This window comes from Hibiscus syriacus, unplaced genomic scaffold, assembly GCF_006381635.1.
Source record: "Hibiscus syriacus cultivar Baekdansim isolate YM2019G1 unplaced genomic scaffold, ASM638163v2 tig00111317_pilon, whole genome shotgun sequence".
Lineage (NCBI taxonomy): Eukaryota > Viridiplantae > Streptophyta > Magnoliopsida > Malvales > Malvaceae > Hibiscus > Hibiscus syriacus.
The window spans coordinates 129,047-144,064 of record NW_024063057.1 but is presented as its reverse complement, the minus strand read 5'-3'; the positions used below and the strand labels follow the sequence as shown (position 1 = coordinate 144,064).

Sequence of the window (15,018 nt, the reverse complement as noted above, 5' to 3'; positions counted from 1 at the left end):
TATTTATTTATTTATTTATTTTGTGTGCATAAAAAAATTTCTACATTAAAATCTTTAAATATTTTTTTGCAAATTATTTTATAACTTGATAAATTTTGATTTTTGCATAAAATTACACAATACGTATAATCTAATGTAAGAAAACTTTAATTGTAAGTAGTTTAAAATATGAATAATTTTATAAAAGTTTTATTACTATTTCTTTTACAAAATGATGATGATGATAAAAAATATTTTATAATTTAAAAAATTATAAATTTCATATATTTTTGAAAAAAATATTGACTTTTAAAATTAATTGTTTAAAAATATAAAAAATATTAAAATAAAATTTTAATTACGATTGAGGGATCAAATGAATTATTATTCAATAATTATTATTTTTTAACAACAATTAATAATATTTATTCATTTTTAATTACAATTGAGGAAGCAAAGAAGCTTGGAAATAAAAGCATGTATATAGAAAATATAAATTACTACCACAGACCTTTGTGAGATGGTAAATGAGCAATAATGTATGAGGTGTGTGCAACCTGTTGAACTTAGCAAATTTTAGTTGAATTTAATTTGAACAATTTATTCTTTAACATTTGCTTTCTTATATTCATCACTGTATCTTAATCATTTTGTGTATTTTGATATATTAGTTATAAAACTTTTATAAAATTATTCATATTTTAAATTACTTACACTCAAAAGTTTTCATATACTAGATTATATGTATTGTATAATTTCATGCAAAAATCAAATTTTTTTCGAGTTATAAAATAATTTGCAAAAGAATATTTAAAGATTTTAATGTATAAAGTTTTTTTTAACACAAAAAATAAATAAATAAATTTGACGTTTTGGTATAAATATCACCCTAACATAAATTAATTACATATATAACATCATTTTAAAAATATTTACGAAATTAATATTTGATTTTTTACACTTCATGGCCGCTCCTTTTAATACGTGGCGTCAAGCGTGATGTATATATTAGGTCTTCCTGTAAATGGTGTTAGATCGATAAATAAAAATAAAAGAATGTATGACATACGGATAAAATTAATTAGGATGATTTTTTTGGGAAAATCGCCTTTGTTCCTTTCTCTTTGGTCACACTCACACTAGATGTCTCGCGTCTTATCAACGGCCAAACCATTAATCAAGCTGTTTGGTCGGACCGTCCATGATGTAACTGTAGATTTCAAAACCATGGCCTGCAAGCTTACACACCACAACTGGTCGTATAATACGGTGTCCCACAGAAACATTTGCCTTTTGCATTCACCTACTACTGCCTACATTATGCGTCAAATTCATGCCGTCCACTTAAAATTGAAATGTTTTTGATGCATATGTGTCGTGTATCTATTGGAATAAGTAGTTTTAGAGCAAACGGATAATGTTTGTGTTTGAGAGTTACAGTGTTTAATCTATGCAAATTTGAGATGTCCCAAAGACTGGGAGGCAATGACATGACTAGGAATCTATACCAATCACTTTAATTCTTGTTGAAAACGAGTATAGATGTTGATAATATGATGTAAACAAATATATATAAGATGAGAAAATAACCTCAATGATTAAAAATGTCTTATAATATACGATTTTAATCAACTTTTTTTAGATTTGCCAAAATGACCAACTAAATCGCAATGCGATCGATAATTCGTAACGCGATATCTGGTATCGCAAATCAGTTTCCAGATTCGCAACGCGAACTTTGACTATCGCAATGCGATTTACATATTCGCATTGCGATAGTCGAAGTTCGCGTTGCGATTTTTTAAATTCGTTGCGATAGTCGAAGTTCGCGTTGTGATTTATTCCAAATTCGTTGCATTTGTTTCTTAAGAATTTTCTCTAAAAAGATAGTATTCGCGCGGACGTGTCGAAGACACGTATTACCACGACCACGACCACGACCACGACCACGACCACGACCCGAGACGAGACGGACGGCTGCGGCGTGCGAGAGTCCCCCTTGTTCTCTATCACTCAACAAGGAAGTGGAAAAACCAAGCCTTAAATACCATTCCCAATAATGTTTCCAATACTATGTGGGATTGAGCATTACCAACACTTGTTTCCAATACAATGTGATTATTCAGGAAACAATTAACAATCATGCACCTTAAAACAACTGAATCAGCAACTAATTGCATTAGTATTATACAATTAAATATGTCATAATTAAAAGTCAATCTACAATCAATCGCGATTATTGTAATTTTAAGCAAAACATTAAAAAATAATATCATTATTTAAGGCTCAATACCACATAGTATTGGGAACAAGTGTTGGTAATGCTCAATCCCACATAGTATTGGAAACACTATTGGGAATGGTATTTAAGGCTTGGCTTTCCCACTTCCTTGTTGAGTGATAGAGAACAAGGGGGACTCTCGAGCGCCGCCGCCGCCGTCTCGGGTCGTGGTCGTGGTAATACGTGTCTTCGACACGTCCGCGCGAATACTATATTTTTAGAGAAAATTCTTAAGAAACAAATGCAATACCACCAGTCGTTGCGATTTTGGACTATCGCAAAGCGAACTTGGACTATCGCAACGAATTTGGAATAAATCGCAACGCGAACTTCGACTATCGCAATGCGAATATGTAAATAGCAATGCGATAGTCAAAGTTCGCGTTGCGAATCTGGAAACTAATTTGCGATACCGGAGATCGCGTTGCGAATTATAGATCGCGTTACGATTTAGTTGGTCATTTTGACAAATCCAAAAAAAATTGGTTAACATCATATATTATAAGATATTTTTAATCACTTAAGTTATTTTCTCATATAAGATTATCAATAAAAAATATAAAAAAAATATTTAAATTATATAAGAATTTAAAAATTTTACGTTCTCTCAAACCGATCTATGAATGGTGTATAAGTAGAATTACAGCGCAACGGTGAGGAACTTTCTGTTGGGTGTAAGCTGGTTTCCATTTTCTATCGGCTCCCACCAAGTCATTCCATTGTACATCCCTTGATCTTAAGCAGATGGGTTTCCTTTCTTCCGTGCAAGAAATGGCACGTCAGCTGACAATAAGACCAATGCTGGTTTAAGATAACAATTAAGAAGATTGGTCATGCTGTGTTAAAAATGTTAAGAATATGCGGAGTAAAATTTTATACTAGATAAGAAAAAAAGGTAGTGATTGTTTATATACAATTCCTCTCTCTCTCTTTTGTTGCCTATGGATAGATATGTCTGTTACATCCACGTTCTTACCGATCGATTTATAATTTATGATTTGATAAGTACCACATGCGTATAATCTTTTTAGAGAAAATTTATATGATTTTTCTGAAGTTTTAAATTTGAATGAGAAATTATTTTCGATATTTATAGGTTAGTTTTTGTGTGCGTTAATGTTTACGTATGTATTATTGAAATTATGATAGTGTGTTGACTATTAATTTTAAGCTGTGGTCTAGGTTAGTTATAGTTATTAATTTGACTGCTAATTAGCTTATTGAAAGTTGATAGAAGATAACCCATTAATCAAAATTAATGAGATGTTTTCTGCCATTTTTTTATCACTTTTCTCAGTCTCTTTAATAGATCCAAACACATTTTTTTTCTCTACACAATTCTCTTTCAGAAGTGTTAATTTATTTTCTTCAAAGTTTTGAGAAGAGTAATTCCAATAGTTTTTATTTCAATTTTTGGGCTTATAAATTATGAAGTATCGTATTAACATCAAAGGTAGTGTCCATTTCAAGGAATACAAAAGTTATGATGATTTTGTTTTGGAGACAATGGTTCTTCTACGACACAGTCAAAATTATATATTATTTGTGTTAATTTATTTTCAGGCATTCCTAAGTAATATTATTTTTAGTCCTTTGTATATAAATATAGAGATTAACAGAATGAACACAAAAAAAAAACTCAATTCAACATTCAACAAAGAAAGAACAAAGGAATGGTACGATGAAGTAAGACGGGTTGACGATGGTCCAAGCCATGCGGGGAAAGCAACCGAAGATGGAGAGAACAAGGAGTCAAGTAGAATATAGAGAATCCACACTCCACGGTACATAAACCAATCCATGCTCCGGTTCAGGTCCTCCGGTGGCTGCTCTTTCTCGTAAGACACGCCATTGATTTTCGAATACCAAGCAACAAAATTCCTTAGACCTATCTGTAAAAGGATGATAATGAATAATATGTTTATGCATTTGATAATCGATGACGCTCGAATTAATATCTCATCAATTGAATTTGTGCCAATTAATTTAGGAGTACCATATTTGTAGGAGCCGAAAGAAGTAACAAATAAAGCTAGCAATGCATTTTAATAAGCAACCACTGTCCCTGACTTCATTTAGTTATTTGTTAAAAGCTGTTTCTTAATACGCAGCTTAATCTGCTAGAAAACAATGATAAAGTTATGAGGTAAGACAGACAGGGAGAGAATCACATAGCGAGTTCAATGAAATATTGCATCATGTTACAATGTTATGAGTTGTCTGTTAGAAGCCTCGTTTTCCTGAGCTGCTTCATCACGGGGCGCTGCCCAGCCGAGGTTCACAGCCAAATCTTCCACGGTCACCTTTATCACATCGCTTCGAACGCCTATATCGGTTGCATACCTGCTCATACAGTACATCCCAGCCGTAACCGTTGCCACACCTACAAGACTTGGCATCAACAGCTTTAGTGGAGAAGAAATGAGAGCAGCCAAGGGGGCACCGATCACCGATGATGCCTGACCGCTTCTCCCGAACCCGAGCTTTTCCATAATCAAAAGACCAGTTTTGCAATACAGAGCAAAGTCCTCACAGTTATTCTGAAATATGTCGTAGTTTCCAAATCCGTTTTGAAGAAGATACATTGCCCTGTGGATAACCGTTCCAGGAGGGTCGGACACTGCTGTGGTGCATGTGCCTCCACGCACTTTGGCAACGAAAACTGATGGGGTCACCCCGTACTCAGAGCAGTAAAGAGATCCATTCCGAAGGAAGCAATCCAGGCATGAGAGTACTACCCCACTGTTTGACTGCCGGAAACCACAATCAGGAAAGATCGGGCAAGCTGATTGAGGGGATATAGGATCATATAGCTCAGAAGATGATCCAACGCTGGAATCCAAGTTCCTTTCAGGCCTAAAGTGAACCACCTTGCTTCCACCAACAAAGACACCTACATGATTCGACATTCGACAAGCTCATAAGGTTAACAATCACAAAAGCACGGGTTAACTACGACACAGGAAGCAGAAGCAGGAGCAGGAGCAGGAGCCAGACATATGCTTTGGAATCTCAACAATAATATTAAGGCAGTTGTCTACAGATAGAAAGGATCTTGACAACGATGGTGACTTCAAAATACATAGTTCAGTTGATGAAATGAGAATAGTCATCAGTCTAACAACCAACAAGATGAATATCAATGGGATCACTAATATAGCAAGCAAAAAGTTTAAGTTTTACACAGTTAAAGATATCATGATCGAGAAATAGAAAATGCAGCACTAAATCTTTGTGTTAAAGATATCACGACTCGGATTGAAACTTCGATAACACCGCCAATTCCTAACAAGAAGAGCGAAGAGATTGAAAAATGTCAAATAGATCTCAAACAACTGTGGCAAGCTAAGAATTCTACTCCAAAAACGTTCTCCACTTGATGAACCAAATGAAGCTCTCCATACTGACATAATTGTTAAATTTATCCTCAATGCAGCTATCAAGCAACAATTTGCCCCTACAAATCACTTTATAGAAGACTTTGCATATCAAACTAGATCATAGAAAAGGCATGATTCAAAGTAACATTTAAAAAAAACTGCCAATGAAAACACTCCAGCAGCTTAAGATGGAGACAACCTAAGAATGGTGAAATTATAAACCCCTATTATCTCTCTTCTACTGTCAACAAAAACTCCAACCGACAGATCTAATACGGAAATAAAGGGTTTTTCTTTTGCTGATTTTCTTACGCATCACATATTCCAATGGAGAAAAGGAGTAACTTTTACAACTACTCTACGAAGACCCAGGAACAATATCGTCAAAAAATAGTCAAAAGACCCAAATACAAGACTTGGAGAGGGTAACATGGAAAATTATCGAACATGAGTCAAATTCACAAGAAAAAACCCAGAGAATCAGAGGATAATGCACAAATCAGAATGCAAATTGTTTACCAAGTCTTTACATTTTTGGGGTAACAAAGGATCGAAAGTCCAAATTGAAGCCAAAGAAGGAGAGAAAAGATACCATGGTGAGAGTAGGTGAAAACAGCTCTGTAAGTGTAAATATGGTCTCCTGGTTTGATCTCATCCCTCTCTACCTTGTTTGAAAGCAGACCCATTTTTACCCTTCCCAGCGTCTTCATCTCCACTGCTTCTCTGCCTCTGACAATGTGGCTTAATCACGGTAGATCCCACATAATCAAATCATCGTGGCTTAATCTTATTGGCTCACCGAATCAAAACCAAATATCGGTTCCTTTGGTATTTAATTCTTTTTTAAAAGGTCACCATCATTATGGAATAACAACGATAAACACCACCCCCTCTTGCTTTTTCCCTTTTTTTCAACTGTTGACTATGAAAGGGTAGGTATGGGATTTTTAAACCCACCATTACGAGGCATCAAGGAAGTTTATCGAACTAAAGATTATGACTTGTGAGCTTGTTAATGAAAGACGACAATCAAAGGCAAAGGGTTGCCCTTGGAAAAAGAACAAGGAAACGAGAAAGGGCTTTGGATTCCTTAATACATTACGAAGTTTCATCCATTCCTATACCTTTCCAACCTTTTATATGTAAAATATGATGTTTGCTTCAACCTTACATATTGGTTATCAATGAAGTATTTCAACTTTCTAGCATTCCCTTTACAAAAGGTACAACAATGGTGTCTTATAATACAACAATGATCACCTTGTCCCAGGGTTTCCACAATATGTCCCATCCTTGATAAGAAAATTCTTTGGGTTATCATCATGGATGCCACAGAAAACAATCAAGCATTCAGTACAATGGTATTGGTTGTCAGGGAGGATGAACTCCTAGATCTTTATCAATTGATACACCAACTGCAATTTCGCAAGGAAGAACAACTAGGGCGGTAAATGAGACGAGATAGATCGTGAGCTACTCGAGATTGATTCGGTCAAGGCTCGATAAATACTCGAATAGACTCGAACTCGAGCTCGACTCGAATTCTTAACGAGCCGAAACGAGCTACTTGATATTCGACTTGAAAAGCTCGTGAGCAGCTCGAAAATATAATATATTAAGATTTATGTGTTGATTTTTTTTTAAATACAATAAAACTTTCATGTATTTAAGGTTTAAGTTCGAGTTTAAGTTTGAGGATTCAATCTTGTTAAGTTTAATATTTTTTTTTTCATTTCAAGTTACTCACGAGCTTCAGTTCAGGATTTCGAGTTCGAGTCGAGCTTAAAAATTTTAAGCTCGCGGGTTTTCGAGTCGAGCTCCATTTCAGAGCTTTCGAGTCGAGTCGAGCTCAACAATAATCGAGCGACTCGCTCGTTTACACCCCTAAGAACAACAGCAGATGCATGCAGCAATGTCTGACACAGTTGTTGCTGAGTTGCAGGTGTGGAACATTAGTGAATTTTCACCTATAACTAAGTGCTGCAGGATCAAACAGAATAAGGCGATCCAAAACTAAAATTGAAGTTCCAAAGATCTTCAATACAAACTCATATAAGGATGCATCAAAAGCTGGAGACTGTTGGAATTACAAGATTGAATATTTTCTAAACCTACTTCCAGAATTGAATAAATGTGGATTTCTTTATCAAAGGATATAGAAGTTTTAATAATTCAAGATAGCTAGTATGACCACAAAATTTGATTGAAAACCGACATACAAATTATTAGGTTGCCTCGCTATTAAGAAGCTTTGAAATCAAAGGTTGGTTAGAATTAGGGATGGCAACGGATCTTGGACCCGACTGCAATCCGTAGATTCAGATCCGTTTTATATGATTTGGATCCTGAAATTTTGGATCCAAATGATTCGGACTGAATCTGAATCTTCTGATTAAAGTACAAATTCGGGTCCAGATCTGACACTAAGGTAATGGGTCTGGACCCGTTTATAGAAAAATCCACATATGATTTTAAAATAAATATAAATGACATAATAAGTATAAATATTTTATAGAGGGATACACTTGAGTTCTTATAGGGTTGTCTTTTATACTTATTAGTAGTTATATTATTTCCCTTCTTCGCTTTAATTTTATATTTCACATTATTTGTAATATAATTTTTATTTATTTATGACAAGACACTTTTGAAAGAACGCATGCTTGTTCCACTATTAATGAAGATTGTGATGATGAAGGGGAGTATATCATTGACATAGTATATAAGAAAGTTTTTATATTACATAACCTTAGTATTAATATTTAAATTTCACAAATATTATTTTCACTAAACAAATTTTTCTCTTTGGTTGTTTGTTGTTTTTTTAGAACGTTGATGATTTAAGTAGTGATGAAGACTGGTACTCTAAGGAGGTAGAAGTGCAGTACTCAGCTTGCGATAATAGAAAGTTTCATGATCTATATTTTTTAATATTTGTGTTATTCAAAAGACATTTATGTAATTGCGTTGTAGTTTTTTTAGACTTTCGTTTATCGTTTTTTATTCTGTTACTAATTGTATTGAAAAAGTGTAAAATAAATCAGATGACATCGCCCAAACTTAAATCGGAGACCTTCAATGTGTTAGTCTAATGTGATAACCAACTACACTACAACACCATGTTGTCTTGATTTAAAAATTAAGTTATAGATATACTAACAAAAAAGTATCATTGCTGTTAGAGAAAGGTAACAAAAGGCATAAATGGCATCACCGGACTTTAACCGGAGGCCTTCAAATTGTTAGACTGATGTAATAACCAATGAAACCACAAAATCATATGAGGTTAACTCAAGAAGTGTCCTTTAATAATTTTACCAGTCAATATAAGAAGTTTACTCGTTGAGCATTTCTTATATCTTCTGTCCGTTGTTTCAGAGACACTGCTCGAGGAGTAGACCTTTAATAAAATGTTGGACCGTTTGAGGCTGCTGGCTCAAAATGAAATAGAATATGTAAAACTATGATTTTGTTTGATATGAAACTCTGAACAAGAAGACTTCAAATGAAGAAGAAAGTAAAGCCGGAGTTAATGAATTGGTGAAGACTTCAAATGAAGCAGAGAACTAAAGCCGGAAACAGATGTAATTGAAGCACAACATCGACAATGGTTTCAAGAGCTATAAAGACATTGGAGGCCTACAGAAAAGAGATGGATTAATGGCAAAGAAAATGTTAAGGGATTAACAACATCAACCATTTTCTTATTATTATTTTGTTTCCTTCTACTTCTGGCTGAAATAACTCTGGACAAAAACCTTATGGAGAATGCAACTGTATATGTAATACCAGTTAATGAATAGGTAAAGACTAACAAATTAAGCAGAGAATTAAGCATTATGAGCTTGCCAAGTTGCTCTCTAGATGTTGGAAACAAAGCTGGAGGGAGCCTAATGCAATTGAGGCACAATATCAACATTGGTTTCAAGACCTTTCCAAGACGAGGGAGCAAGCATCCAAATGTTGGCTGTTTAGACATTAACATCCTTTTAATCGTTTTATTCTTTCCCTTTATTTTTGTGTTCCCCTTTTGTTTTTCCTTGTTAGCTTTACCATTTTTTTTTGAAAATTTTGATGAAAACGGTTTAAACTTCTAGAATTGTGATTCTTGCTAACCAGATGCTATGCTTTTTGGTGTCATTAATTGGAATGAGAATGTATAAATTTTGCACTTCAGATTAACATGTTGTTGTTGTGGAATTCAGGTTGATTTCCACCAATAATAACAAATTCACCTTGAAAACTATTATCTAGGTGACTAGTGTGAAAACGATTGTACTAAAAATCACCCCCAGGTAGATTCCCAGGAAAGAGGAGGGGTCACAATGGTCCCTCTTAAAACCCACTTTCCTTAGACAGAACTACCAAGACAAGTAATTTTAATAGGACAATAATTAACAACAACTATACCCGACAATAGCTATTAAATAGACATAAAGAGAACACCAAAATTTAACGAGGTTATGCCAAAATTATACCTACTTCCTCGAACACTACTAAAGTAATATTTCACTAGTAGAGGAAATATTACAAAGAGAGAAAGAGTACAAATAGCCTTTAATAGTGAAGAAGGCTTATATTTGTGGGATGATAAACTAAGGAGGAGGAGGGCTCTATTTATAACAAAAGAATTTCCCCTCCTCCTTATACAAAACCAATGTGGGATATTTGCCAAAAACCAACAAATCTCCACCTTGGCAAATTCCACACACGTCTCTCAAAAAATCCAATCTTCAGTAGTGTCTGCAAATTCATCTTTCAATTTGTAACAATATTGACCAAGTCTAAACAATGTTTAAACTTGACCGTAGTTACCACTTTTGTCAACATATCAGCAGGATTCTTAGTGGTCCGAATCTTCTGGATTATGACTCCACCTTCTTCTAGAATCTCTCGTACAAAGTGATATCGAACATCGATATGCTTCGTCCTTGCATGGTAAACTTGGTTCTTTGCTAAATGAATAGCACTTTGACTGTCAAAGTGCACTTTGATGTGCTTTTGTTCCATTCCCAATTCACCAAACAAACCTTGAAGCCAAATTGCCTCCTTCACAGCCTCTGTAACTGCCATATACTCTTCCTCTGTAGTAGACAAAGCCACTGTTGACTATAAGGTGGACTTCCAACTGACTGGTGCTTTTGCAAATGTAAACACATAACCAGTAGTTGATCGACGCTTGTCCAAATCACATGCATAGTCTGAATCATAATACCCAACTACACACTGACCATCTTGTTTGTCCTGCTGAAATACCAAACCAACATCTACGGTGTTCAGAATATACCTCAGAATCCATTTCACAACTTCCCAATGCTCCTTTCCAGGATCATGCATATACCTGCTCACAACCTCAACTGCCTGTGAAATATCGGGTCTCGTACACAACATTGCATACATTAAGCTACCAACAACACTTGCATACGGAACCTTTGACATGTATTCCCGTTCTGCATCATCCTTAGGTGACATGGATGCACCGAGCTTGAAATGAGGAGCAAGAGGTGTACTAACTGGTTTTGACTTCTCATTCATGCCAAAACGTTTTAGTACCTTCCTCAGATATTATTTCTGAGATAAACAAAGTCTTCCCAATTTTTTATCCCTTGATATCTCCATACCTAGAATCTTATTTTCTTCACCAAGATCCTTCATCTCAAACTCCCTGTTCAATTGAGTCTTTAGTTTCGCAATTTCTGCCTGACTCCTGGAAGCTATCAGCATATCATCAACATAAAAAAGAATATATATATAGGATCCGTCTTGTAGCTTGCGTAAATACACACAATGATCATATTTGCTTCTTGTGCACTTCTGCCCTATCATAAACTTGTCAAATCGCTTGTACCACTGCCTTGGAGATTACTTCAATCCGTATAGCGATTTTTCTAATTTGCACACCATCTCTTATTTTTCAGCAACTTTGAATCCATCTGGCTGAGTCATGTAGATTTCCTCATCCAAGTCTCCATGTAAAAATGCAGTTTTTACATCCATCTGAACTAGTTCCAAATCCAACTGTGCTACCAAAGCCAACAAAATTCTGATGGAGGAATGTTTTACAACTGGAAAAAATACTTCATTATAATCAACTCCCTCCGTTTGAGCGTAGCCTTTAGCCACCAATCTTGCTTTGTAGCGGATGTTATTCTTGTCAGGAAATCCATCTTTCTTTGCATATACCCATTTGCACTCAATTACCTTCTTTCCCTTCGAAAGACTAGCTAGTTTCCACGTCTGATTCTTTTGAAGGGATTGCATTTCTTCATTCATGGTGATCCTCCACTTTTTATGTTCTGAACTTTGGACTGCTTCATTAAAAGTGGCAAAAACGTCATCAATTGCAATTGGTGATGTAAAAGAGACCTTATCAGCATAACGAGCAGGTTGTGTAATGGTCCTCTTTCCCTTTCTGAGTGCAATTGATTCATGTTGCTGTAGAGGTTCTTGGGTCTGAACCTCTTCTTCATCTGACTCTTGTTCTACCATAGGAGAGTCAACATCAGTTTCTTTACTGGCTGGGTCAATTCTGCTTCTTTCAAACTCCACCTGTTTGGGAGTTCCATATGTCTGCTCCAATTTTTCTGAAGTCACCTTTCTTAACATGGTAGATTCATCAAAGGTAACATCTCTGCTGAAGATTATTTTCTTTGTTTCTGGACACCAAAGACGATAGCCTTTCATACTAGAGGTGATCCCCATAAAGATCGCATTCTTTGCTCTTGGATCCAGCTTTGACTCCTTAACATGGTAGTATGCAGTGGAACTAAACACATGTAAGGAATCATAATCTGTAGCAGGTACTCCAAACCATTTCTCTAATGGTGTTTTACCACCAATAGCAGTCGATGGTAATCGGTTGACAAGGTGACAAGCATAGACCAAAGCCTCAGCCCAAAATTCTTTGCCTAACCCAGCATTAGACAACATACACCGAACATTCTCTACTAATGTTCGGTTCATACGCTCTGCCACCCCATTCTGTTGTGGTGTACTTCTGACAGTGAAATGTCTGACAATACTTTCTTCTTCATAGACTTTCAGAAATGGATCATTTTTGTACTCTCCACCATTGTCTGTACGGAGACGTTTGATTTTTCTGCCTGTTTGAGTCTCCACCATCTTTTTCCATTTAAGGAAAAATCCTAGCACCTCATCCTTTATCTTCATTGTATACACCCAAACTCTCCGAGAAAAAACATCAACAAAGGTGATATAATAGTATGTTCCTCCCAATGAAATTGTCTTGGAAGGCCCTCATACATCTGAATGAACATAATCCAAAATACCTTTAGTATCATGGATTGTTGTTCCAAATTTCACCCTCGTCTTCTTCCCTTTGATGCAATGCTCACAAAAAGCTAATTTGCAAGCCCGAGCACCTTTCAATAATCCTTGATCTATCAGCAATTTCAAGGATTTTTCACCAACATGCCCCAAGCGTATATGGCATAACCTGGTTGCTTCTGACTCATGTTCATCAGTAGAAGCTGCCACTGCTGCTGTCCCAACAATTGTACTACCCAGAAAGTAATACACATTGTTTCTTTTTCGGATTCCCTTCATTATCACCAGTGCACCAGAGATAATCCTTATAATCCCATCTTTTGCCCTCACTTCTAAACCTTTTGACTCTAAGGTTCCCACAGAGATGAGATTTCTCATTAAATCTGGTACATAATGGACACATGTTAAGGTTCTGATTGATCAATCCTGATTCCTCAAGCGAATTGATCCAATCACAAGTGTGTCAAGAGGGGAATTATTTGATGTGTAGACAATTCCACCTTTTAGTTCTTTAAAATCAAAGAACCATTCTCTATTGGGGGTCATATGGTGGCTACAAGCTGAATCTAACAGCCATGAACTGGAACAGCGGTTGATGGCGTAGCAGCGAATGCAAAATCTGAATCTGCATCATCATACTTGATCACATTTGATTATGAGACAGCCTTTCCCCTTTCAGGTTTGCCTTTGTTATTTAGCTTGGGACATTCTTTCTTCCAGTGCCCTTTTTCTCGACAAAAGGCACATTCATCTTTGCTCAATCTGGACTTTGACTTCGATCTCCCTCTTCTTTCTTTATTCTGACTCTTCGAACGACCTCTAACAACAAGAGCTTCTGCTTCGACATTTGTGTTTTCTTATTTGTCTTTCTTTCTCAATTCATAACTATACAAGGCAGCATTTACTTCACTGAAAGACGCATCAACTTTCCCATGAAGTAGAGTAGTTTCAAGATACTCAAACTCATCAGGAAGTGATCTCATCAACATTAGAGTCAGATCTTCGTCTTCAAAAGTCACGTCCATATTCATCAGATCAGTCACCAGCTGATTAAAGCTAGGAATGTGATAATTCATAGTGGTACCTGGTACATAGTTGAAGCGGAATAATCTCTTTTTCATGTAGAGCTTGTTCTGACCACTTTTCTTCAAAAATTTCTCCTCCAGTGTCTTTCATAATTTACTTGCAGAAGTTTCCTTAGAAAATGCATACTTCTGCTCTCTATAAAGACACGATCGAATAATACCACATGTCAATCTATTGATCATCTTTCATTCTTTCTCCTCAACATCATCTGGTTTCTCTCCTTCAATAGCAATGTCTAGACCCTGCTGAAATAGGGCATCTAGAACCTCACTTTGCCACATGCCGAAATGACTGGTGCCATCAAAAATCTCCACTGTAAATCTAACATTTGTCACAGCTGCTGACGACGATGTGGATGTTTTTGTTGCGTCTGCCATTTCTGCTACAAATTCTATTTAATAGTTGTCAATGCTGAATGCCAATTATCCCAAGAAATTTTTCCTGATGTGGAAGATCAGCCTAAGTCGCAACCATAGAGCATACTAAAATAAACCAAGAGCTCTGATACCAATTGTTGTGGAATTCGGGTTGATTTCCACCAATAATAACAAATTCACCTTGAAAACTATTATCTAGGTGACTAGTGTGAAAATGATTGTACTAAAAATCACCCCAAGGTAGATTCCCATGAAAGAGGAGGGGTCACAATGATCCCTCTTAAAACCCACTTTCCTTAGACAGAACTACCAAGACAAGTAATTTTAATAGGACAATAATTAACAACAACTATACCCGATAATAGCTATTAAATATACATAAAGAGAACACCAAAATTTAACGAGGTTAGGCCAAAATTATACCTACCTCCTCGAACACTACTAAAATAATATTTCACTAGTAGAGGAAATATTACAAAGAGAGAAAGAGTACAAATAGCTTTTAATAGTGAAGAAGGCTTATATTTGTGGGATGATAAACTAAGGAGGAGGAGGGCTCTATTTATAACAAAAGAATTTTCCCTCCTCCTTATACAAAATCAATGTGGGATATTTGTCAAAAACCAAC

General features: G+C 35.7%; 1 protein-coding gene across 1 annotated transcript; it reads right to left on the bottom strand.

Moving 5' to 3' along the window:
• Positions 1-4,350: 4,350 nt before the first annotated feature.
• LOC120158483 lies at positions 4,351-6,449 on the bottom strand. Its single transcript, XM_039169305.1, has 2 exons — positions 6,233-6,449; positions 4,351-5,153 (listed from the first exon to the last, which is right to left on the bottom strand). Exons 1-2 carry the CDS (start codon positions 6,348-6,350, stop codon positions 4,462-4,464), a joined length of 810 nt encoding a protein of 269 aa, XP_039025236.1. The 5' UTR covers positions 6,351-6,449; the 3' UTR covers positions 4,351-4,461.
• Positions 6,450-15,018: the final 8,569 nt, after the last annotated feature.